At 47.9% G+C, this 24,104-nt stretch overlaps 9 protein-coding genes across 9 annotated transcripts; 5 read left to right on the forward strand and 4 right to left on the reverse strand.

The window, feature by feature from the left end:
- Nucleotides 1-2,430: 2,430 nt before the first annotated feature.
- EV420DRAFT_241876 (uncharacterized protein) lies at nt 2,431-4,281 on the reverse strand. The gene is made up of 3 exons (XM_060481354.1): nt 4,263-4,281; nt 4,152-4,198; nt 2,431-4,098 (listed from the first exon to the last, which is right to left on the reverse strand). Exon 3 carries the CDS (start codon nt 4,033-4,035, stop codon nt 2,569-2,571), a length of 1,467 nt encoding a protein of 488 aa, XP_060322223.1. The 5' UTR covers nt 4,036-4,098; nt 4,152-4,198; nt 4,263-4,281; the 3' UTR covers nt 2,431-2,568.
- A 608-nt stretch (nt 4,282-4,889) lies between these two features.
- EV420DRAFT_1590913 (uncharacterized protein) lies at nt 4,890-6,585 on the forward strand (the record flags this gene model as incomplete). The annotated part of the gene is made up of 6 exons (XM_060474916.1): nt 4,890-4,934; nt 4,981-5,608; nt 5,669-5,712; nt 5,743-6,111; nt 6,132-6,173; nt 6,272-6,585. 4 exons carry the CDS (start codon nt 4,890-4,892, stop codon nt 6,109-6,111), a joined length of 1,086 nt encoding a protein of 361 aa, XP_060322224.1. The 3' UTR covers nt 6,132-6,173; nt 6,272-6,585.
- On the reverse strand, nt 6,433-7,779 carry EV420DRAFT_241900 (uncharacterized protein). Its single transcript, XM_060481355.1, has 3 exons — nt 7,637-7,779; nt 6,618-7,531; nt 6,433-6,565 (listed from the first exon to the last, which is right to left on the reverse strand). The coding sequence occupies exon 2, from the start codon at nt 7,489-7,491 to the stop codon at nt 6,622-6,624; it is 870 nt and encodes a 289-aa protein (XP_060322225.1). The 5' UTR covers nt 7,492-7,531; nt 7,637-7,779; the 3' UTR covers nt 6,433-6,565; nt 6,618-6,621.
- Nucleotides 7,780-7,978: 199 nt separating this feature from the next.
- On the reverse strand, nt 7,979-9,476 carry EV420DRAFT_1753809 (uncharacterized protein). Its single transcript, XM_060480468.1, has 5 exons — nt 9,332-9,476; nt 9,064-9,281; nt 8,802-8,934; nt 8,593-8,702; nt 7,979-8,533 (listed from the first exon to the last, which is right to left on the reverse strand). Exons 2-5 carry the CDS (start codon nt 9,094-9,096, stop codon nt 8,318-8,320), a joined length of 492 nt encoding a protein of 163 aa, XP_060322226.1. The 5' UTR covers nt 9,097-9,281; nt 9,332-9,476; the 3' UTR covers nt 7,979-8,317.
- A 2,962-nt stretch (nt 9,477-12,438) lies between these two features.
- EV420DRAFT_1281260 (uncharacterized protein) lies at nt 12,439-12,790 on the forward strand (the record flags this gene model as incomplete). The annotated part of the gene is made up of 2 exons (XM_060468253.1): nt 12,439-12,471; nt 12,521-12,790. The coding sequence occupies 2 exons, from the start codon at nt 12,439-12,441 to the stop codon at nt 12,788-12,790; spliced, it is 303 nt and encodes a 100-aa protein (XP_060322227.1).
- Nucleotides 12,791-13,279: 489 nt separating this feature from the next.
- Nucleotides 13,280-15,068, reverse strand: EV420DRAFT_1652606 (WD40-repeat-containing domain protein; the record flags this gene model as incomplete). The annotated part of the gene is made up of 10 exons (XM_060478666.1): nt 13,280-13,483; nt 13,532-13,630; nt 13,680-13,760; nt 13,810-14,131; nt 14,189-14,248; nt 14,300-14,420; nt 14,472-14,613; nt 14,661-14,842; nt 14,897-14,987; nt 15,036-15,068. 10 exons carry the CDS (start codon nt 15,066-15,068, stop codon nt 13,280-13,282), a joined length of 1,335 nt encoding a protein of 444 aa, XP_060322228.1.
- A 545-nt stretch (nt 15,069-15,613) lies between these two features.
- EV420DRAFT_1487587 (uncharacterized protein) lies at nt 15,614-16,376 on the forward strand (the record flags this gene model as incomplete). Its single annotated transcript, XM_060470536.1, has 3 exons — nt 15,614-15,922; nt 15,975-16,274; nt 16,326-16,376. 3 exons carry the CDS (start codon nt 15,614-15,616, stop codon nt 16,374-16,376), a joined length of 660 nt encoding a protein of 219 aa, XP_060322229.1.
- Nucleotides 16,377-18,043: 1,667 nt separating this feature from the next.
- Nucleotides 18,044-19,374, forward strand: EV420DRAFT_1652608 (uncharacterized protein; the record flags this gene model as incomplete). The annotated part of the gene is made up of 6 exons (XM_060478667.1): nt 18,044-18,103; nt 18,157-18,330; nt 18,380-18,433; nt 18,490-18,600; nt 18,652-18,791; nt 18,834-19,374. The coding sequence occupies 6 exons, from the start codon at nt 18,044-18,046 to the stop codon at nt 19,372-19,374; spliced, it is 1,080 nt and encodes a 359-aa protein (XP_060322230.1).
- A 1,204-nt stretch (nt 19,375-20,578) lies between these two features.
- EV420DRAFT_1487589 (uncharacterized protein) lies at nt 20,579-22,145 on the forward strand (the record flags this gene model as incomplete). The annotated part of the gene is made up of 7 exons (XM_060470537.1): nt 20,579-20,746; nt 20,801-20,883; nt 21,221-21,271; nt 21,324-21,450; nt 21,628-21,786; nt 21,839-21,930; nt 21,992-22,145. 7 exons carry the CDS (start codon nt 20,579-20,581, stop codon nt 22,143-22,145), a joined length of 834 nt encoding a protein of 277 aa, XP_060322231.1.
- Between the last annotated feature and the right edge of the window lie 1,959 nt (nt 22,146-24,104).

Here is a 24,104-nt window from a genome sequence, read left to right on the forward strand (position 1 = left end):
AAGTTCACTGGTACGATACATCATCGGTTGATGGTCTTGTTCATGTTGGTGTCCGAACTCTTACGACCAATGAGCGAGCTGAGACCTGGAGTCCACCGACGATTTAGTCGGTATCAAGTGCTGCAGCACTTCTGGCAGGTCTCTCTCCAAGTATGGAGTGGGTAGTGCTCCTGGGGTGTCGATGAAGAAAGAGAAGGACGGAGATTACGCGTGGAAGGGGAGTTCCCAAAGGTAGGCCATCCTTGAAGGAGAGGACAAGCGGACGACATCGAATAGTAACGCTAGAGTGTACCGCTTATAGCTGAGATGTACATAGCAAGGAATGCATGTAGCATATATGTAGAATACCACTTCGAGCTGAAACCTGTCATTTCACATACTAGTTAGCCAAAAACGCACCAAGATAAGAGCATTACTCACTGCGCAATGTTCCTCACAACCTTAGGACCGTCGATGTGCAACATCGTTTCTTACGGCTGGTGACAACTACCCAGAACCACTCTCATTCCAACATCAATGTAGCCACAGAGGAATCCCTTGCGGAGGAACTCGAGAGATCCGGTGGACGGTCATGCGTCGCCTCAAGCGAAATCCTTGCGTATCCATTGAGAGAAGCCAGCGAGAGTAACTTCCTTCCAAGCGAGCGAAATGGTGTATATTACGTCTAAAAATGGCTGCGCCTTGTTTTCTGAAGATTTCTGCCTAGATACTAATCGTTTTCAGAACGGCGAAACACAAACATTGTGTAGATGTACGCACCAGAATGTCTAGCAAACTTGAAGCATCACCATATTGCTCTTACAGGGACTTCAGGTAGGCGCCGCTACTTCCAGCATAGAAATAAGTACTAGTGCTTTGAGGGAGATCCTCGTCGGCGGCGGCAGTCGTCGTTCAGATTAGAAGCTATGTTGTAGTTTATTTGTCCGCCAACTCTCAGCCGGGCACGGATTTCGCGTTTAAGTAATGTGTTCGTGCGTTCACTGCGTTTGCGTTTTGTTTGATATGTGGATGCGCTGATGCGTGTGCGTGCGTGACAGAGGTGCGTTTCTTTTGCTGTTTTATTTTATGGGCATGACAAGACAGGCTCTGTTCCACCCTAGCGTCGATGTTCGACTAGCAAGACTCCGGGTTTGCAACCTACTAGGGCTCCCGCGAGTCCGAGTCGTAGGCTGTCGTAGGTCATGGGAAAAGGGTATATGTGACGTGATGGCGTGAGTACTACCTGGGCAAATCAAACTTCTTCGTCGCCTCTGTTCTTTCCCGTCCTCCATAACGCGTTGAGACATTTGGACTCATCCACTACAGCTTCCCTCTCACGACAACGACATGTATCGATGTTTTCGGACACGCCATTGAGGAACGCGTTTGGTTTTCAGAATTCGAACGCGTCTGGTTTGCAGCTTCAGATTCTGCAAACTAGACGCGTTGATGGGACACATTGTTTGGCGATCTCAATTCACTCAAGGTCAAGGGATGGTGATAGTGGTGGCGGATCAACGGCTGAAGGTGCATAAGCGCTACCTCTTTGCTCACCCTGCATTCCTTCATCCCTAGACGCGCAATTATGACGTACTTAGACCTCCAAAATGAACATTTCGAAAGGTCCAGGTACGTCACAATTAGCGATCTGTGTACTCTACGTCAAGCTTTGTCGCAGACGAGTGACAGGCTGTTGAATTTCTGGAGTTCTTGTTATCGGTTCGTTCACCTGAGTGTTCTTAGCGTCTGGTGCTCAATATATGACACTTGGCTCTGGGTCTGGTTTGGTCTGGTTCCTTGTGTCACCGTCACTGTCTGTCTCTTTCCGCGTCGGGCAGTCCGCGCCAGCAAAATCTGAGATAGTCATTGACTTTACCTAACATTCAACCTGCAGCTCTTAAAGGCAACGGTTGGCGGTCACTGGGAAAAGTTAGAAAATCAGAAACATGATAATCATTGGCATATTTACTACGATACGATCCAGCAATTTTATTTTCTCGACCTATTTACTTGTTCAGTAGACAAATGCACTTTGAAAAACCGCCGTTTGTTGTTCTCGATTTCTGCCTCGGTATTTATATCCGTGTCCTTACGAGTATGAGAAAGAATCACTACGATGTGATAGCAAGAGTTTGTATCACATCAATTTGCTCGCTGGACTCCGACTTGGATAGAACAAATTGATCTTGAAAGATTCAGCCTACTGTGTTTTCTTAATCATTGCTCACGGACTGGTGTTCCAGAGTCGGATTAAGCAATTGCGAGTTAGTCAACAAGGCTCCTTTTCGAGCATTGCTTCCAAGTCACCGTTGAGTCCCTCCATGGAACGAGTCCTTGCGGTACAGTCTGAATATGACCATCAGTGATCAGACACAAGGATTATCTTCTGCATAGTAGCATTGTTATATACAACATCCATGCTACTACGCTTTTCTCTCCTCTACAAACTTGGCGAAGCGTTCATCAGTTTCGAAATAGTCCAAATATTCATCCGCGAAGAGTTCAACACAGACGCCCACCGCCCTCATCTCACGCAGACGCTGCATTTGAGTGATAACATCCTGACTAAGGACCTCCCCGTCGAGTATCTCAGTCATTATCTTGTGTCGTAAAACTTCCGGGACATCGAGCAAGCCGTGACAATACCATTTTGAGAAGGCTGTCATCCTCGAAGATAGACACACCGTCAGGCGTACGCAGCCTCAAAAGCTGGAGGTTTGGAAGGACGCCAGGTTCGCCCTCCTGGAACGTCAGCTCTCGAACAACATCTCCTTGAGTCGGTAAAGTAATGGTGATGGTGAGTCTTGTCAATGACGACAACCACTGTTTCCATAAGCTTCTGAGCGCCGAAAGCGGTATCGGTATGAAGCAGTGGAATGCCTGTAGATTGCATTCTGAGCCCTTCAGAAAACGAAGGAGGTGCCCGACTCCGACTCCGAGATCAGGGGATTCTACTTCTGGTCTAACTAGATGATCCTCGCCGAGCTTGCTGCAAATGAGTAATTCTTTCAAGTTTGGAATGGAGAACCGGTCCAGAATACAAAGAAGTTTGCCATCCAACACCAGCTTCTGGATATTATTATGGACGAAGGTGGGAAGGAGCTGTGCATTGGACCCGGGTGTAGATGGTTGGACGACTTGATCTTCCAGATGTGAGATGCGAAAATACAGGTCCTCCAATGCGGTAGTCTCCTTCACACAAGCGTAGAAATCTGGCATGATGTCATCATGCACTGTTAGCCTGACGAGCTGGGAAAGGGACACCACTCGAGCAAACTCCCGCCACATGACAATAGGCCCAACGAAGTTGACATCCTGGAGAAGGGGAGCCGATGAAAACAGACGACAGATGCGAGGGTTGTTAATATCAAACACCGCCAAAAAGAGGCTGCGTAGCAGGGGTAACCGACAAGAGAAGTTCTGAGCGGTTGATACTGGCCCTCCTATGATGAGGGTTATACGAGAGTATCGATGAGAATGGCGAGTGATGTCTTCCAAAATCCTGTCTCTATCATCACTTGGGAAAACTGGGCGATGGGGTATATCAGCCTTAAAAGGATTGATCATGTTTATAGTGATCTTGAGTGGTGAATCTCCAGATAGAGAGAGGAGACGGTTGCGCAGACTACGTTGACCGGATGAGAGGTTGGAGTAGCGCAGGCTCGCGAGACAAATGTCAGTCCATAAGGAGTGTGAAGAGCGGGAGAGGGCTCTCCAGTGATGACAGACGTAACCGAGAACCCAGGGGATAGTTTTCACGTCAGGTTTGACCCCGACACCAGTGGACATCTGAAATATACGTAGCAAAACATCATTCGGAAGACGTCGTATGGGCGCGAATATGGATTTATGGTTTTCGAGATCCTGCATGGCAAGGTCTCGTTCGTGCTGGGGAGGAACATCATGCAGCATAGCCTGCGGCTGGAGCCGTTCATTGCGGGCAACGATCTCGGATTCGAGGAGGTGTATGTGTTCCATTATTGATGCCAACGTCTCCCAGTCGAGGTCTTCTGATGAGTTCCCCGTACGAAGGAGCACCATGATGTCGCTGCACATGATATGTGGCCCCACAGTCGTATTTTCCTGAGTACACCGGTGTAAATGGTATTCAGAGATTTCCTAAAAACATTACATGAATGACCTGGGGTGAGCGAAGTTTACAGACAACGAACAGTAGAGTTATCTTATTCCATCGATAACAGATTATTACGACGGATGTCTGTAGGACTAGAATGAGCGTTTTGGGCTAAAGAAACATTCGTTTGCTAGAGAAGGATACGTACTTGGGTGAATATTCCCAAGCTTTTGAGGCCAACGATGCTGAGGATGATATGAGAGAAAAAGGCAAAGTGCCGAAGAGAGAATTAGGTTCGAACTTTAAAACTTACGATGCACGTGTTGACAGTATATTTACCTGATATTCCCTAGAACGTTATGTTCCATGCATGCCGGATGGTATCTGACGTAGTTTGAGAAATCACAGAACAAAATTGATATTGGCCAAAGCACACAAGCTTCGTATGTGCTCCAAAGTGCAACGTCAACCTCGAAGTGTAATTGTCACGCGTTGTCAATAGACAGCTAACCTTCATCAAAAGGCTGAAAGCTACTGTCGAATGAAATGCGGGCATTTGGTGAACAGGCAGACTTGAAAATTGAAATTACAAATTTCATACTGAAGCACAGCCGCCACGTGAGTCGGACCGCGATTTCTGGGCCTCGATTTCGGGCCTGGCCTTCGATTTCCTGCACCGTCACGAACCGGTCCCAGGAGCCAGGATTTCCCAGTCGTGACCGACAAGTGCATGGATTCCTCAGAATCAAGATCCCTCCTTCAAAACACTTTAATCACGTGAATAAACAGGATGTCCACTTCGACTTTCAATACGCTGTCTTCGCCCTCACACAGTATGAAAGATTTGGTCCAAGCAACTAAGACGACGAAGCACCACTCTGTACGTGATACAGGAAAATCTGGAAATATCCTGACGTGCAATGCAGCTCAGCATCCCACCTGAACTCATAGAGGAAATCATCGATTACCTCTGGGATGACAAAGACGCGCTCATCGCCTGTTCTTTCGTCTGCCGACTGTTCTACCTCCGCACCCGTGTACACCTCTTACACAGCATCGAGCTCAAGCACACACCCGACGATTTGTTCTCCCAAAGCGTCCTCCCGTACATCAAGAACATCACCATACGCCGCGGTTCCGATATCCCCAGCCTAATTCCATTCCTATCATCCCTCCCAAACCTAACCGCGCTCCACCTCGACAGATTCCAATTCCCCGATCCATGGTCGCTCCACCGCCTCATCTGTCAGCTCCCTGGGTTGACAAGCCTCCAATTGAGCGCGATACGATTCCGGCAGGATTTCCTGGTCGAGCTTGGGAGCGTTGGTGGGTTGCTTCCGAAGATCAACAAGATATCAATGTGGGGAACATCGTTCCGTGCTTCCGTCGTGGAGTTCCTCATCCATCAGCGAGAGCTACGAGCAGTATATGCAGATTCCCTGCGCGAGCTTTGTATCATGTACCCTCCTGGGGAATATCTCTCTTCGATATGCGCGTTTGTCCGTGCAGCGTCGAGGTCCTTGAGGAGCTTGGATATTCGTATCCGTAGAGTTAGTGAGTGAGGCCCATTTTTTTCTTTACAACATACACTGATGATGGTTTGGATGAATAAAGTGTATCGTATAAACATAATGTCGGGATGGCCGGCTCAGCTTGACGTACTTCCCCTGACAATGCCGACGTTGAAGATTGAGATGGAGTGTAGTCAACGCAGCAGTTGGCATATCAAAGTCATGAGATGGTTGCTCGATTCTCTGACTGGCGCTGATGGACCTATCATGATGAAGACGCTTCTGTTGGTGGTCGTGCCTCCCTCGCTTTTTGATGGCCTCACTATGGATGACGATGACTGGGTGAGGCAATGGTCAAGGTTGGATGAGATCCTAACAGGGCCAGACATGAAGGCGTTTCAATGGTTGAAGGTGACATTTAACCCTCACGCTGATTACCCTTCTTCCTGGGAAGGATCGCATTTCATAGAGTGGGTCCATGAAACACTCCCGCTTATGGAAAAGAGAAACATGCTCGATGTAGATATCGTCGAGGATACAGGTTGAAAGATTTGTTATATGATCCGCAAATTAGCATAAACCGCGAGCCTGATTCTTAGCTTGATAGTGGAATAGCAGAGTTTTCTCCTCGCGTTCTGAGTTAAATATTTATCCGTCGACGACTAGCTTCCTTCTGTAATAAATTTTCTCCCTGGTAGTAACACATATCATTATTCTATATCAACTAGAGCCCAATAATCGGACCGATCGATCGATGGCCAAACTCGCCACAGTTTACTTGAACCACCCATTCGATAATTCGACAAGGAGAGCTATAATTCAGCAGGAAGCTTCAAATGACAGAACATCTCAAAATGTTATAGGTAATGGTACATTTGCTACTACCTAGCAATATTGTTTTCTCGAACTATTTATCTAAGGAACGAATACATTTTACAAGATCACCAAGACGCTCTCATTCACGAGAAATTGCCTGCTCCCTTAGAGGCCGTGGCACAGCCTGTTTGAAGAAAATATAAGCGTATAATTAAATTGAAAAAAGTGTTACTAACGGAATCACTGTCCACGAGGAAGGACTGGGGAGATAACTGGGGAGCCCGTAATGACCTGCCTGCCCGCAATAATGGCACCATCATCACGAGGAAGGACTGCGGAGAGGACTGGGGAGATCGTGACAACCTGTCTGCCCATAATCATAGCACGGGGAAGAGCGGGAAGGACTGGAGAGATGGTGGGAGAGCCCGTAACAACCTGTCTGCCTTCAATAACACTTGCTTCGTCGCCGGTCAGAAGGATGGGAGGGACTGGGGAGATCGTAATCTGCCTGCTAATAACATTTGATTCATCACGAGGAAGAGCGGGAAGAGCGGGAAGGACTGGGGAGATGGTGGGAGAGCCCGTAACAACCTGTCTGCCTTCAATAACACTTGCTTCGTCGCCGGTCGGAAGGGTGGGGAGGACTGGGGAGATTGTGACCTGCCTGCTAATAACGTTTGATTCATCACGAGGAAGGGCGGGAAGAGCTGGGAGGGCAGGAGGAGCGGGTAGAGCTGGAAGGGCGGGTAGAGCTTGCCTTCCTGTAAGCGCTGGAATAGCTGGAATCGCCGGAGGAGCGGGAGGAGCTGGCGGGGCAGGAGGAGCCGGGAGAGCCGGAATCACCTGCCTGCCTGTAAGGGCAGGAAGAGCTGGAACGGCCGGAGGAGCGGGTGGGGCGGGAGGAGCGGGAGGAGCTGGAAGAGCCTGTCTGCCTGGAAGCACTGGAATAGCCGGAATAGCCAGAATGGCAGGAGGGGCGGGAAGAGCTGGAAGAGCCTGCCTGCCCATAATAACCGCACCGTCATCCGATTCATCGCGAGGATAGGGAACGGGGGGAGGGGTAAGGCAGACGACAGAGTCAGGGAGGAGTGTAGGACCCTCGCTGGTCATAATATCATTACGGGGAAGGACGACAGGAATGACACCGCCGCTGGCAAGAAGAGGTAGGGCCAGGAAAGCAGAGACAGAGATACGAGCGAACATGGTGAAGTGAGATTAATAAGCTGTACAATTGTGAGGGCTTGAGAATGAATACCTGCTGGTTTAATCCCTCTCTTATAGCTTTTCGAGTCGTCTACTCTGGGCGGTGGAGGTCATCAGTCATGGAGTAGAAACAAAAATACAGGTCTATGAGTGCCCAGGACGAGTGGAGGGGAACGAATGACGCGTATGACGCGGTCAGGAACTGTGAGCCTTGTTTAACAGTATGTTTCGTGATGCGAAGAACCGAGCAAGGGAAAATCAGTCAAAAATAGTCCCTTATCACGGTGTCACCCTTCTCTGACCATCGTTACCAGTGAATGGGCTCGTTCGTGCAAAGATAGTGATCAGGTTGCAGTTTGCGAAGATCTAGTTTCTTGGATGACGATTGATGTTCCCCCGCCGCTATCCCGCCTCGTGTCGTTCGTTGGATGCAGTGATACTATTCGAAAAAGACCACCTTCATGCTCATGCAAAGTAGCGTCGAGAGAAAAAAGTCCGATGCTTTGGCACCAGAGTCGATCTAAGCGTGAGCCATGGACACATCCAGACTGTCAGGCACAAATGGCGGACTATGTCTTCTGTGCTTTCGCTGCGGTGCCGAGTAGGTGGCGTTGCAGCCTATAACTAGTCAAGAATGGCTGAATCTGTATTTCGAAGCATCTCGCGAGACTTAGGAGCCAGAGCATGGGGCCGGACGAACGTTTCGTGATTTCTGTATTCGGGTATGTACTTGTCAAACATTATTCTTTGCAAGAACATTGACGCAAGGAGTGGTGCTATACCTAGCTGGATACAAACTGTCGCAGCCACCAAGAGCGAACTTCTTCAAGAGTCCAACGGCGGAGGGGTTGTTGATGACAAACTCCTGAGCAGTTTCTGCGTGCCCGTTGATCGCAAAGGTTGGAAAATAGACGTGATCAAGATGGTCCGTGTACTCAGCTCTCCGAACCTACACGGTCTGTCAGCAATCGTCAAGAACCAGAGTGAAATGGCCGCTTTCATCCCTACCGCAACGGAAATGTCCGCCAACAGACTCGCGATTGGTCTAATGAATACACTCATTCCTCCAGCGCCTTGCCGTATCTTTTCATAGCCGTTATGTCCACGTCCAGCTCTTTCTGTACATCATCTGGGAAGATTACTTAGCTCCCTAGCTGATGTGTTCTACATATTCGTCAATGAATTGGTAAACGCCAAGTGACACGATACCTGCATACCTCGAACTCTAAACCGAGTGTCCCACCCCATGAAGGAACCCATCCTGGATGCGGAAGTGCTCCAAGCGTTTGCGATGAAGAGACCAATGGACAAGAATAACAATGGCTTCAATGAGCGAGAGTCAAATGGGAGCTTCCGAGTTGGTCGTAGAAGATGAGTTGGATAGAGAATTTAGCGGCTCGTTCGGGGGAGGTAGTCGTGGGATAAACCTGGAGTAGTTATCGGTGAGAGGAATTTCAGCAAGTACTAAACAGGACTTACTTGGTCCGCCGCGCTACAACCAAACGAGTACATGTACAGCTATCGAGGCTGTGGAGGAACTTGAGTGATCCGGCGGACGGTCATGCGTGGCCTCAAGCGAAATCCTTGAGTATCCATTGAGAGAATCCAGCAAGAATACCTCCCTTCCATGCGAGTGAAATGGGGGAGTTCATGTCTGAAAAAGTGCGCCTTGTTTTCTGAAGACTTCTGCCTATATACTAACCGTTTTCAGGACGGCTAACAACAAGTATTGTGTAAATGTACGCACCAGAATGCCTAGCAAACTTAAAGCATCACCATCTTGCCCTTATGGGGACTTCAGGTAGGCGCCGCTACTTCCAGCATAAAAATAAGTGAAAAGATGAAAGTACTAGTGCCTTGACGGAGGTCGAGTCGTCGGCGGCAGTCGTGGTCACAGCTGGCTGGCGACTATTTTGGGGGGGTCAAAATGCATGCAAAATTCATGGAAGCTATATAAAGTTTTGGCACCGGATTTTGCCACATGAAAATGAATAGTTTTGAGTGAACAAAATGTAGATAAATTATAAGATCCTGCTAGTATTTGAACCCCCGGGAATATAATAATTTTGCAGTAGCCAGAATGACAGCAGTATTATAAATTCTCCAGCCCTTCGAAAAGGGTTTGTTTTGCCATCCGGCAAAATGCAGGATTTGATCCGCATTTTGGCTGATCCGAAATACCTTATATAGAGTGTCGGACAAAATCCAACTTTTTGCCGACCGTAAAATGGATGTGGGCGCTTAAGTGACCCACTGAGCAAGCCGCCGAGTGATTTGCGGCGGCCGGGGACTTTTGTACACATCGGGCTGGAATATCACAGTCAATTTCAACATTCTCCCCATAGTTCAATAATCATATAATGTCCAAGAAACACAATGAGTAGAAAACCATTACTCAGGTCCCAATGAGGACCGCCAGAGTTCTATGCCTCCACGAGACATGTCACAGACCGTAGTAATTCCACCAGGTGCGAACTGGGAATATCTCACAGGTTTAATGTCACTATGAGCTGTGTGTACCACGATGTACATACTTGTACTAATCGAGACTCCAAAATTGTAGCCAAGCATGCGAAACACTCCTTATCATCTAGGCGCTCCCATAGGTCAGCGAGCATGGGGCATATAGCATAGGCGTCGGCGAGAACAAGACGGCATCACTCCACCAAACCTGCACAACGAAGAAGGGCATGCACCTCATCCTCCACGGCGACCTTGCAAAACCATAACCGCCACTCACGTGGGATCCTGAGGCAATGTAACATTCTCAGAACTGCCATCCTGCTCAGACGAACGGCGGAGTTCGCTTGAATCGATCACCCACAGAGCTGGTTCTCCTTCAAAAAACCACGTCCGATAAATGATGAGAGACAGGAGAAATGAGATCAGACGGCACACCATTGAGTACTGGGGGTGAGTACTTGAGCTGTCGGCGGTGGCGGGACGAAGTGTTCAAATAGTCCTAGTCAAGATAAGTAAGGAAGCTAGTATACACACCTCGAGACACACCGCCCGAGCTTTGTACCTTGGGTATGCCGTCCACGTCTATATGGGTCAACCTGGAGAAATCACCAGCAAATGAAAGAGCACCAGTGACGAAACACTTACATCGTTAATTTTCTCATCGGTACGCCGATAAAAAGGTCAGGGTTTATGGAAAGACCGGAAACAAAAGCACTGCTTACAAACAAATGAAAACTTACTTGATCGCAAAGAATTTCGTGAACAAGAAGGTCGAGGATAGCCTCGACACGACCGTCTCGTTCGCGTCAAACAAGAACAGACACCACCGCTGAGATCAACAGCATCCACCGGGCTGTCCTGTAAACAATCACTATCTGACGCTGCCACTACTGACGTTCCTCAGGCCGCCATTGCATTCCCCATCCTCTGCAAGTACAAAGCGATGTGGCCCATCAATGACCTCATCAAACTGAGGCTCAAGTACACGTCGGAAAGGGCGCATGCAGCAGCAGCAACCCCTGCAATCGCCAGCGGTAGTGGCACGCATCAGCAGGTTCAGTGCTTCCCTTCAAATCTTCCACTTGTGTTAACAATCTTGACTGCAGAGCACTGACTGAAGACAACGACGACGAGATCATGGATTCGGATGAGATTTAAGCTTGACATCGGGTAACGAGTTCCTGTAGTAGGGATGTGTACCAGAAACGGACTGATAAAAAAAACGTTGGTCCAGCTCCTAGGATAAATCCATGAAAGTTTAATCGAATCCTGCTGCCATAGAGGTAGCCTGGGTAAACCCTGAGCTGCCGGCCATAGAGGTGAAGTGAGCGCTGCAAGTAAGAGTAAAAGAAAGGAAGGTAGTATGGCTGCTACAGCAGGTGGACTCACTGTTTGGCTGCAGATTGTTTGGCACCAGTCTCGTCTACCCACTGCTGGTGCTGCCTTGCTTCCTCACTCAGTACTTGGGTCGCTTCATGGCTCCACGGGGTTTACCCCGGGAACCTGGTTCGCCATTCTCTAAAGATCAATCTACAGCTAACTCTCTCTGACTACAGCTATTCTTTGCAAAATGAGAGCATCTTGGGCATGCGCAGCGGGCGACCCTGCCTAGAGCACCCTACAAATCTGCATCATACGTGAGTCCTCATGCTCGCTATCTCGACAATGGAGCCGACAACTGAGGGGATCTTCCAGATGTAGATGAGGATGATGGTGGAGATATCATGCAGGCTTTCGAGCCGGAAACAGACTTCTACCATTTTATTCCGGTCGAGGAGGGCGTCACCGAGGGAGAGGCAAGATCTGGCCCCAGCTCACAGAACAACCGTAGGCTCGGGCATATTTTGGGAGCTCAGCAAAGACTTCTAGATAAGAGGACGATATGCAGGTGGAGATTACACATTAAACCGGTGGTCATTCAGATGGACGATAGCCTGCACGAACGGTGGGGACAACTTTTTGAAACTCGGGATGGTGACGGGGACGTCAAGATGGCAGACGGCGAGCTTTCCTCTGGCTGGTATTGGCCATTTACTTCTGCATTAGACTGGCAGATTGCGAGATGGGCCGTCACTCAAGGACGGTGCTAGGCACTTTACTGAAGCTGAAAGGTGAGCTACGTATCTGTCTTTATTGTCTGCAAAGCTGAACTTCCGTAACTTGTTCGCCTATCAGACCTTCACTTGAGAAGATTTCAAAACGAGCTGGTGAATGGAGAAACCGACGTCTGTTTTTCAGGCCCAGGCCAGAGGAGAAGTTCGTTGTATGATATTGAAACATTGTCGACACGATCAAGAACTTATGGAGTGATCCAGCCTGGGCAAAGGAGCTGGTCTATACTCTTAAGGGGGTGTTTACAGACCATGTGCGGAAGCATCGTGTGTTTCAGAAATGTGGACCGGTCGTTGCTGGCACTTCATTCGAGTATGTGCTTTGGTCAGCTTGCGGCACGATGTATCTCAAGCTTTTTAAGGATCATCTACCTACTGGTGCTACGCTGGCTCCGATAATTATAGCAACCGACAAAACACAGCTCACACAATTCTCTGGGAGCAAAATCGCTTATCCGATCCACCTAACACTGGGAAATGTCCTCACTTTTTGGCGTCGTCGTCCTTCTCAACAAGCCTGCGTATTACTAGTCTACCTACCCGTAGACAAGATTGACAGGAATGGCCTGTCCAAGAAGGAATTCAGTGTTCGATACCAGCGTCTTTTCCATGATGCAATGCGCTATAGATGACTGTCCCACCTTATTAATCTAGCAGCTGCAGATGTGCAAAATAAACTTAGTAGGAAAGACAGTGGTAGGTGTGGACACAACTCAGACGGTCTGTAATTATCTCATGAAATGCCTCCTCAACGTTCAACTCTAGTAGGTTTGATTGGAGTGGGGCATTGTAAATATATTGAAACCCGGGACTGCTCATTCGATGGCTAGCTATCATTGATGGCGGCGTCTTGACCATCTTTCCCGACAGAGCGTCATAGCGATACTGAGTGTAGTAAATTTTGTATTTTTCCAATGATATACGTCTCTGTGTTGTCTCAAACAGCGTTGTATATTTAAGGGTATACATGATGTCACGAAGGGCCCTTCAAATCCATGTCAATCTGCTAACACATGGATATATGAAATGTAGGAGGTTTTGACTGAGATTCCTCACCGGGCTCATGCTCATGCACTGCCAACAAGTCTCTTCGCTGTCTGTCTAAGGGAGACTATGTTGGACTATTCCTCAGTAACAACACGTTCCTGCATTTGCATATGTCTCTGCAATACCCGTCCCATGAGATCAGGTGTATCATCATCGTAACCATCACAACAGCATGCCCAATGGAGGTCCAAATCTGGAACAGGTGACATTTGGAAGTATTGAATTCCTTGGCACCCGGCTCGGCCAATTGACGCTGTGGCCACCTCTAGAGAGAACCACTACAGATATGTAAGCCAAACCCAATCTCAATCTAGGTTGATCCTCACCTGGTTCAACCAAGGCATCCACATTTGGAATGTGTAATAAACAGATAAGGCAAGCAGCACAATATAAAGGGATCTAGTGGTCATGACCACCAGCCTTGTCTTGCAAATGTATAAGTCTTCGTTCCATGAGCGTCAGTGATAAACTTACCGGCTTCGCCCAAAGTCTGATGTCATGTAAATCGGCCGAAGATCCGCTGGCAATTATATCCAGCATGCAGGTAGAGGCCATCTGAAACACAGTGGCAATGAATGGTGTGAGTTACACAATACTGGCTTACGTCGAGTGCTTGCACCGGCCCTAGTTCCATCTCGTTAGTGGGCAAAGTAAGACTACACAATAGAAGAATACCTCTGCCATGGTTAAGTTCCTGTACAACACTGCCGCTGCCGATGTGGATAATGCGGACCTTACCAGTTGCACTGCCTCCAGCAGCTATGGCTCCACTTTTTGTAAACTTTACATCAGTCAAAAATGGTATGGTAGAATCCGCAGGGATGATATGTATGAGTTTGTTGCTCCTGATATCGTATAGCTCAAAACTATCACCAACGTTTTGCAAAAGCAAGACGGAACCCTTGCTGTCGACGGCGGCGGACCCTCTATTTTATTTCTGATGTCAGAGGGTGCGCATAACGCAAATGTGACTCAAGCCTCACATGGGGCATCCCAGGTGATGCCTGGAAACCATCTCCCCTGTGGTCGCTGACAGCGTTGTTCTGATAGCATCATTCAGTGCTCAAGTTCATCTGGTGGGGTTTGTAACGCACATATCCCCAGTATTGAGACCAAAAACAAAGAGATCCTTGCCGGCACTGACAAAGGCGCAGGATCGAGGAATCATGGGGGCAACATCGCTTGACCATTGCATGCGCAGTGCAACTCGAATTCCTACGGAGGAAACGGTGAGTGAAATACCATCGCCACTGCACCATTTCTTACCAGTGAAGTCAGGATTGTATACGACAATGGCTCCATTATGGCTGGTCACCGCGAGACATCGGGATCCCGGGTCGAAGGCAAGAGATTCAACGGGGTCATTGGAAGCGGACGTGCCAAGGACGGAAGTCGTTTGGTAGTAACGCTACATTCTCTGTGAGCTCCGAACTTCATGTGTCACAATCCACCTACCCCTCCTAAGGTCCGTTCGTAGACACATACCAGACCTCGGCCAGTTCCGGAGACAAGCCATTGCCCGTCGGCACCTATGAAACAAAGAGCCTTAACCTCTCCGAAACTCTCTTGTCCATCAATCAAGGTTTGCAGACAGATGGCGTGCCCTGTTGACCAGAGTTTAATGGATTCGTCATCGCCTAGTCAAAAATATGGTTGGCATAGCTTGAAATGTGGGTAATAAAGGCACGTACTCCCACTGGCAAGGACTAGTCCATTTGGCATGAAGGCAAGGGCGTTTATCGCCCCTCGATGCCCATGCAAACGAGCAACAGAATGATATACCTGGGTCAAAAGTAAGCTTGGTATTACAGACCGTGAACCATGACTTACGTGGCGTCGAAAGCAAAGGTCTAGGAATGCCATGGCAATAAGTGCTTCAGTTGCAGTGGACACAATGTGAAAGAGGTGGTCGAATTGGATATCGATGGCTTAAGATTCAGGGATAATCTCCTGTATAAGTACCTGTTTCCGCAATTGTCATTGTCACAGAAGGTCAGATTCATGTTCTTGTGCCCAATGCTGCACAAGGTCATATAGCATGAAGGAACAATGAATAAAGGCGTTAACGGGGTGCATGAGATACGCTCAGACAGAGAGGAATTAGAAGTTCTGGGTGTAGGTCAGGGTCAAACGACTGTGTGCATGGGGGAAAATAATAAATAAAGCATAAATATCTTGCGATTGGGCGTATCACCCGAAAAATAAGGGCGAACCAAACAGGATGAAGGTTGTCAGCGGGTAAAAGCGAACGAGGGAGGCTGGATGGGGAAAAGGAAATGAGCGCCTCCCAAGGCGGATGAAGAGGTGGTTGATTATACGGGTTTCCTCGTCAAGAGGATTGGATTCGGACAAGAGCATAAGAGGTGGAATACTATCATGTTTCATTTCCATACAGATCTCCTACAGCGATGCGCACTCGAGTCAGAATCCCCCCACCAGCAATCACCCAAAGATCTTCTTTCTCACTGTTCACCGCGAGCGGCGTTCCAATCACCCAGCGGATGGGCTGGGATGTTGTCTTTGGATACTTTCAAGGAGAGCATCAAAGAGAACCCACCACCTCAGAAACAGCGGCGCTGAGACAGATCCTTTCATCCCAACCCATCATCGCCATCCGTGCCAATGCTGACGGAAAGATCCCAAAACCAAAGGGAGAAATCCACAAAGCATATTCCTTGGCCGACCTCCGGCTCGACGATGAACTGGATAATATTCGGGTAAGTTCTACTGCAGCCTTACAAGCAAATGAAAACTTACTTGATCGCAAAGAATTTCGTGAACAAGAAGGTCGAGGATAGCCTTGACATGACCATCTCATTTGCGTCAAACAAGAACAGACACCACCGCGAGATCAACAGCATCCACCAGGCTGTCCATAAACAATCACTATCTGATGCTGCCACTACTGACGTTCCTCAGGCCGCCATTGCATTCCCCATCCTCTGCAAGTACAAAGCGATGTGGCCCATCAATGACCTCATCAAACTGAGGCTCAAGTACACGTCGGAAAGGGCACGCACAGCAGCAGCAACCCCTGCAATCGCCAGCGGTAGTGGCATGCATCAGCAGGTTCGTGCTTCCCTTCAAATCTTCCACTTGTGTTAACAATCTTGACTGCAGAGCACTGACGAAGACAACGACGATGAGATCATGGATTCGGATGAGATTTAAGCTTGACATCGGGTAACGAGTTCCTGTAGTAGGGATGTGTACCAGAAACGGACGATAAAAAAAACGTTGGTCCAGCTCCTAGGATAAATCCATGAAAGTTTAATCGAATCCTGCTGCCATAGAGGTAGCCTGGGTAAACCCTGAGCTGCCGGCCATAGAGGTGAAGTGAGCGCTGCAAGTAAGAGTAAAAGAAAGGAAGGTAGTACGGCTGCTACGGCAGGCGGACTCACTGTTTGGCTGCAGATTGTTTGGCACCAGTCTCGTCTACCCACTGCTGGTGCTGCCTTGCTTCCTCACTCAGTACTTGGGTCACTTCATGGCTCCACGGGGTTTACCCCGGGAACCTGGTTCGCCATTCTCTAAAGATCAATCTACAGCTAACTCTCTCTGACTACGGCTATTCTTTGCAAAATGAGAGCATCTTGGGCATGCGCAGCGGGCGACCCTGCCTAGAGCACCCTACAAATCTGCATCATACGTGAGTCCCCATGCCCGCTCTCTTGACAATGGAATCAGCAAAACTTACTTCTTTATCATCCAATCTGACAGGTATCTGTTCTTTGACTGCATGTTCGATACATACATACCCTCAGCAACACCTATGCGCATCACAACGATATCGCCGTGCCAGCTTTTTCCACCAATAAACCTCGACGACCTTATCATGGATGAAGGGCTGCATATCCATCCCAGAGAATACACCCTCAATGAATGGGAAGCGGTTGTTGGACCGGATGTGTGTGAGCACAGGAACAAAAGCTCCCCCTGGGTTTGAAGTCGAGTATATCCTCGCTCGGATCATCAGGCGCGTATGGTAGTGGTGATTACACGGCATACAGGTCAATGGAACTCAGTGCTCACTCTGGTTTTGGGAGACATTTGTTTGCGGGACGATGGCATTCTGGCATCTATCGAGGGTCGCTACCAAACTTGTCTATGTTGCTCTAGGACATATATTTATTTCCCTCTCCCGAAATCTCTCGTTCATGAATTCGGCAATAAAATGCATTAATTCAGTCACATTTTTATGTGCAAAAACTCCCTATCTTCCCTGCACCGCAATCCCCTCCTGGAGCCTCCACCTTTCCCGCTGCGAGTGCATCTGGTGATTTATCGGCCTCTATAGGCCCATTGTTGTACTCGAGAGTCACTCGCCAGTATTACGAACAAATGGTGCCAGCTTCCATCCGCATTGGGATTTTATGAAATCCCTGGCCGTGTGCGCAGACTACCTGCGTTGTCGAATTTCTGGTCCAGATGCTCTCGGTGGAGATATGTATAACAATAGCAAACGGTTGCAAGAAAAACCAATATGGAGCTATGGGTTGCCAAACAGGACAGGACAAAGAAATGAGCGATTCGTTTGTTCTCATACCAGCCTTACGTCCGTGATCCTTTATGAGTAAATCTATCCGAGACCGTGCGACGCTCCATACTCGACGTCGATTGTACTACAGATGGTCCTTGTTCCGAAAAGCGCCACCTTGTCGTAACCCAACCCAATCCATTGTTCGTTTTCCCTACTTGTCTCTCCGAAGTAACTCGGAGATCCATAGCTATTGTGTGTAGAATGCAGATAAATCTGAACGTTCTTTGCATCTGGAAGCCTGTTGGCAGTATGTATAAAGCTGGTGGGTCGAGGTGTACTGCTTTGTTGTAGTACTATCATGTCTCGCTCTCAACAGAACAAGCTCCAGTCTTTCATCCCCTCCTCCATTGTAACTGCAGTGAGTAAATCATTCCACTGTCATGGTGCTGTGTCTGATCCACACCCCGACAGCAAAGCTCCGGCCGTACCTCTGAATTGATGACTGAACCTGGTTTACCAGCCCAGTTACTTACATCACGGAGAATCACCTCCCTCCAAGCGGTGCCCATCACGCACTCTGTCTCCTCCTATCAGAAGATGATCTCGCAGGACCTCGCTGCAGAGGCCATTCCACTAGCCAACAAGGTATTCATTATTGCCCCGTCCCTACTCCACATACTTCATTTATTTGCAGAGAAGAAGGAGTGCAGAGGATGCAGGTGATGTAGAGAGAATCAATGTAAATGAAGTATACCTCTCGCTGTCGATCACTAGAGCATTGGAATTGATTGTTTTGTTTGTCAGGCCTCAGATGGAGATGCACGACTGCTGCTGAACGCCAAGGGAAAACAGCCCGCCCTTGCTGAGGGAGACTCAAGCTGTGCTGGGCATATCCGCACGGACATATTACCTCAGGTACATCCGTCAACGAAGCTCTATTCATGTCTTATTGGTATAGAATAACAGATACTGCGAGAAGAACTCCTGAGAACGAATTTGCCCCAGGCGCAGGCGCAGGCGCCGATGCAGAACAAGGAGACAAGGCAGATGGAAGGAAAAATCCCTCAGGATGATTGGAAGTCCCAGGTTGCTGTCTTAACCATGGAGTGAGATCACCTAAAGGAGAGTCTGTTACAGCTCAGGGTCAGAAACCAGGAGCTCGAGTTGCTCGAACGTGAAGGAAGCAAGTCCCGAGAGTCGGCCCCCGTGATGGAAGCACCTCTACTGCAGAGCAAGGGTGTCTGTGATCATTCACCACCTCTTCTGACACCCGAAAATCCTTTGTACGGTCTCCCTCCTACTCTGCAACGGCTCCCAACAGTTCCTAGCCATGATATTCACTTGAGGAATCCGCCTCCTACTATAGCGACGTGCTGGATACCGGCATCCCAACCTGATCAGGCCATCCCTGCCCAAAGTCCCTCTGAAAGACCAATGAGGCAAGGCAATATTTTGTATGGGGCGGTCTCAAGCCCTGTACAAGCTGTCCAGGACGTGAAGGTTGCCAAGTTGGTCAGAATGGTTGCAGCATTGAAGCAATGCGTTGAAGAGATAGAGAGGGAGCAGAAGAGGCAGGAAGGCTGTGTGAACTTTTATTATAGGCCAAAATATGGCAGCTGGTCACCTCAGCAGCAGGAGAGGGAGGGGCCAGACATCCTGTCGGATGACCTGAGTGATGATTGGGCTTGAGGTAAAGTCTGAAGCCTAAGGAGACTGTTACAGACAATGGATCCATCTTTTCATGACCATAAAAAGTTGTCAAATGATAGTTGTGTTTGAGGTTTCAACGAGCTCAAATTACCTGCAATTGAGATGGCATGAACAATTATATCTGTCTTTATCGGGCTGGTTTACGGCAAGCATGCGGCACGCGATGGCCTCAATGCCGGGCGGCTGACTGCCATTCTCTTTCTGAATTCTTTGCAGGTATTAGTCACCAGCACCTCGCAGGACTGACCGACTTCTCCGAATGACACCCTCCCCACCACGTTCCTCCTCTCTTTCATCTTTAATGAACTAGTCCAAGATACAACCAAGACAGCCTGATATTGGATGACTTTCCATAACGTTTAGAATGGTCAGATTTTGTTCTAGAGTGTGACTTGCCGACATGCCGGTGCGATTGGTAAGCTGTTTCAAAAATTTCAGGATCGTTCGACCCACTTCCAAACCACCTATCTGGATGAGGCCTCGGACCCCCACACCAAAAAAAGTAAAATTTCAGCCGAGTCTTTGTTCGTCAGAAACTAATTCCAAAACTAAGAAACACCCATATATAGGTATCCCGCTTCATCCCGCCTTAGGGCGGGAGAGGGTGCATACCTATATATGGTATCTCACCAGTTTCTTATTTAGTTTTGGACAATTAGAAATTCAGCTGAAATTTCATTTTTTTTGGTGTGCCCTCTTCCAGCTTCAAACTGTCATCCAAACCTGTTCCAAATGCCAGCTTCCTCTTTTGGGATGCCGTATTTCAATTTTCTTTCAATTCCAATCAGACGCGGCGACGACGCGCTCCTTAATTAGCTGGCAGTAATTTAACTGAACTTGTACTTTTCCATCCTCCCGACACACCGTTGGACCGTGAAAATGTTGAGGATGCTCACCAATTCGCCCTCAGATCAGTTTCCTGTCAGTTTCCCCGGTTTTGTCCTGTCTGCTGGCCAATAACATTCTATTTAGTGACACCCTTTGCTCATCCTGTCGCAATTTTGTGGGAGATAATGAAGGGTGGGACTCTGATGTTTGGGAAAAGATGTATCCTACAGAGACTTTGCATCCCGTCATCATGTAATTTCGCTGAGTGGTGATGTGTTCTTGCCAATATAAAGTGCGGGCATTTTTTGTCTTTTTCAGCACCTCCTTGAAGCACTAGCTGATATTTATATTCTCTATGTCTGATCCTGTCCACCCCCAGGAACTCCAGTTCTTCACCACTGAGGATGGCCGCCATTCCTATCCGTGTCGTCCATGTGGTCAGAGTCCAAAAGCAGAGCAAATCAAGATCGGGCAAAGAACTGTTTATTTCAGAATCTACAAGGTCAAGGATAACGGTGTTATGGTTTGAAAATCTACGATACTTGGATTCTAAATAATTTTAATATACATCTGAAAGCCCTTTTGGAACTCCAAATCGTTATGGAAAGTCATCCGTTTCTGCGATGAAAATTGGGAAGTTATTCACCATATTAACCAGGAGTAAGTGAGACAGTGCCAGATCAATCAGCTCAAGTGTGCGCCAATATTCCCTTTGCAGACAGATGTCCGTTCTGCTCTCTTTGGCCCGAGAGCTTGATCTTCAGAAGGATGCTTACTCTAGGCATGACATGGGAGAGCGAACACTAAGATGATGTTCAGTACACTTTTGGTGCGTTTTTCCCGCCCTTGGTAGTGGGAGCGGCCTTGTTGTGACAAGGACGTTCTCTGCGGTCCGCAAATACCACATTTGATGGAGCTATTGTCTTTCGAGGTGATAACTATGATACATGCTTGTACGGCCTCTTCATCTATTGCCATGCCGTTGACTCCCATGCAGAGACTGTAAAAGCAAGTCCCGTGCTCGTCTGCACCAACGTCGAACACCGTCGTGAGTACATATGTCGTTTGTCACTCTACTTGTTCTCACTCATATTTTACAGAGTGTACCACGAGCTTCGTGCTAGATCCACTTTCGAAAGCTCCGACCTCGCTGTCGCCTTCAAACACTGGTACATGGTCCGACACCACCAAATTCCTTGTCAAACGGAAGATACCTCAATATTCGCTGTAAGTTACATGTTCGGCGAGGAGGGGTACAATGTCATTGAGGTCTTTGGGAAATGTAGCACTAAAGTAGATGTTCGCAAGCATGTGTTGCGAAAATGTGGTATGTCCTTGCCACGCCTATGACCGCCTTTTTACTAATCATTGAGTACACTGTCAAGTGTCAAGATTCAATTTCAGGCTTCAAGACTTCAAGACTCGTACACGCGTATTCTCAGACAACAACCTTCGCCCTGCCACAACCTATCGACGTCCGATGAGCAAGGACACGGCGTCTTGAATGTGGTGCTATTCTATTCTATTTCTGTGGAACTCGGGTGGAGGGTGCACGGGTGCAATGTACGTACTTCTCATGTCGGCAACCACTTTCGTATCTGATTTTTGCATCCAGACTTGGGACGGTCGGACGTACCCCCAGAGCATTCTTGGTGACGATGTTTGTGCTGCTGCAATGCACCGGGGTCCGGCAGGTGTTCTGCTATCGTGAGTAGACGTTTCTGGTTTTAAGTTTCAACTTTCTTCTAAGCTAAGGACCACCGTGTAGGATTGCTGCTGTAAATTCCAGCAAATTGTCAAAGTCTGCAAGCTGGGGTAAGGGGTTACTGCTCACTGCGCCAGAAGGAGTCTTCGAGGAGTCTCGCTGCGTAATCGACCATCCAAAGCTGGCGATTGGAAAACTGTTAATTGCTTGCTTATAAAGTGTGCCACATACTTCTTTTCTCCTATCACTATCCCTTTACTGCGATCCCTGTCTTATTTGCCCTTTTTTCAATCTATGGACACCCTGTGTCGACTTCCGCCTGTTTCGTAGCCCCGCTCTGCGTATTATCAAAGTAAGCCTCTGTGATGTGGTTCTGCTTTGTCTTTTTACTGTATTTCCATATGATACTATATGTGTTGGATATACTGAGACAACAAATCTCTGTAATGGAATGATGATAGTACTATGGGGCAGAAATGAGAAAACAGAACGCCGGTAGTTGTTATATTCCCGCTACCTTGGTAGTGAGTACTCCAGTACTCCTTCCAGCAAACATGATTCTTTACTCCACATCGTCCAAAAGGTCGATTGTCCCTTCATCCCAGCAAGCTACAAGTTCGATTTCCAAGTCTTCCTCCTTCCATTTATTCAACGTGCTGGTGTAATTCGGAGATAGCCTAAAAAAATCATCTGGATCCATCCATGGATTGACACCTTTGACAAGGACGTGCTTTAGGTGAGCATTCTTGATGTGCTGATAACGCACAGTCAACATGTTGACTAGAGGCTGACCAACTAGTTGGTGAGGGCCAGCGCATCCGCGTGGCAGGTCTGAGTCCTATGTATTTTTATTTTTATTTTTATACCAGCTAAATTAGTAGACAAATAGGCATGGAAGGGAGAATTTGACCGATCAGACGAAGTCAAAGAAGCGCTGAGTATCCCGTGGGAAATAGAAAGATCGAACATGAAAGGCTTCTGTGCGTGATCGCACCCCTCGTTGTCTTCCGTCTGTTCTTTTACTCATTGTTTATCTCTTGCTCTCCTACTCTGTCTGTGCTGATTGTTGCCTTGATATGTCGTGACATCACCGGCATATGACTGAAGTGGAGCTCTTGGAAGTGTTATGGATATTGGGTATCCGTTGATTCAGTGCATGAGTCAACACATGCCCATACTCGGCCTCCTCGGTTTTAACAGTGACTCGCTCATAATTTCTCTTATCTTCTCTTGCATTCTCTATTCTTCTTACTGATACTAGAATATTACGGAACATTGTAGAATAATAATGACTCGAACCTTTCCTTAGTATATAAATTTGTAGAGAACCATTGGATGAGAATCTTAGCCAATCTATTACTTTCAACTTACCACCACTGCGTGAACCCTCAGTTATGCCTAGCACTTGCTGAACAACTCATTGGATACACTTAGCGCTTTCCAATACCAACCCGAAGGTTACGCTTAGCGCTTGCCTTCATCCACAGCCCATAATAGCTTCGCGCTTACAGGCTTTCTATATCGGTAATTGCTCCATGCTTACTGGCTATTTCCCTCTAGTAATTGCTTCGCGCTTACTAGTATCCTTTATCTCGCAAACCAGACCACTCGGGTCTCCTCACGAACCCTCGCTGGAATCCGTTCTATTTCTTAACGACATACATCATTTCTAATTACTCTTACCTCACTTCGATCACACTCCTCGCCTCGTGCTCGCGTACCCAGATTTTGGCAGAATCCTAACAGGAAGTACGTTGCATGCCTTCATCATGCACCTTCTTGGATTGATATATCTGCACAGTCCAACGATAATCTCAAAAGGGAAGCGAAAGAAGTGAACGATCGAGCTGTCCGGGAAAGGGCTGATGCAGATTGGATCTGCGCTTAATGTGCTACTGACAAGAGGGAGGCGCTGCTATAGACAACAGAGCCCATTAACATGAACCAACCAGCCCTCTTCGCTGACTGCAACACGGCGTCTTCTACTCGCATATGGCCAAGGATGCGATGCAGGAAAGAGAGATAATCAGTGTATGAAAGCGAATACAACAGTGCTGGTACGTCTCTCGACATTGTACCTCCTCGTTAGCGTTCACTGACTTATTAGCAGGTCACGCGTATACTGACGACCATGTTCCTGACCACAACGAGCTTCTGGACATCGATACGATGCCGA

Source organism: Desarmillaria tabescens (assembly GCF_030435595.1).
Source record: "Desarmillaria tabescens strain CCBAS 213 chromosome Unknown EV420scaffold_129, whole genome shotgun sequence".
NCBI classification, from domain to species: Eukaryota; Fungi; Basidiomycota; class Agaricomycetes; order Agaricales; family Physalacriaceae; genus Desarmillaria; species Desarmillaria tabescens.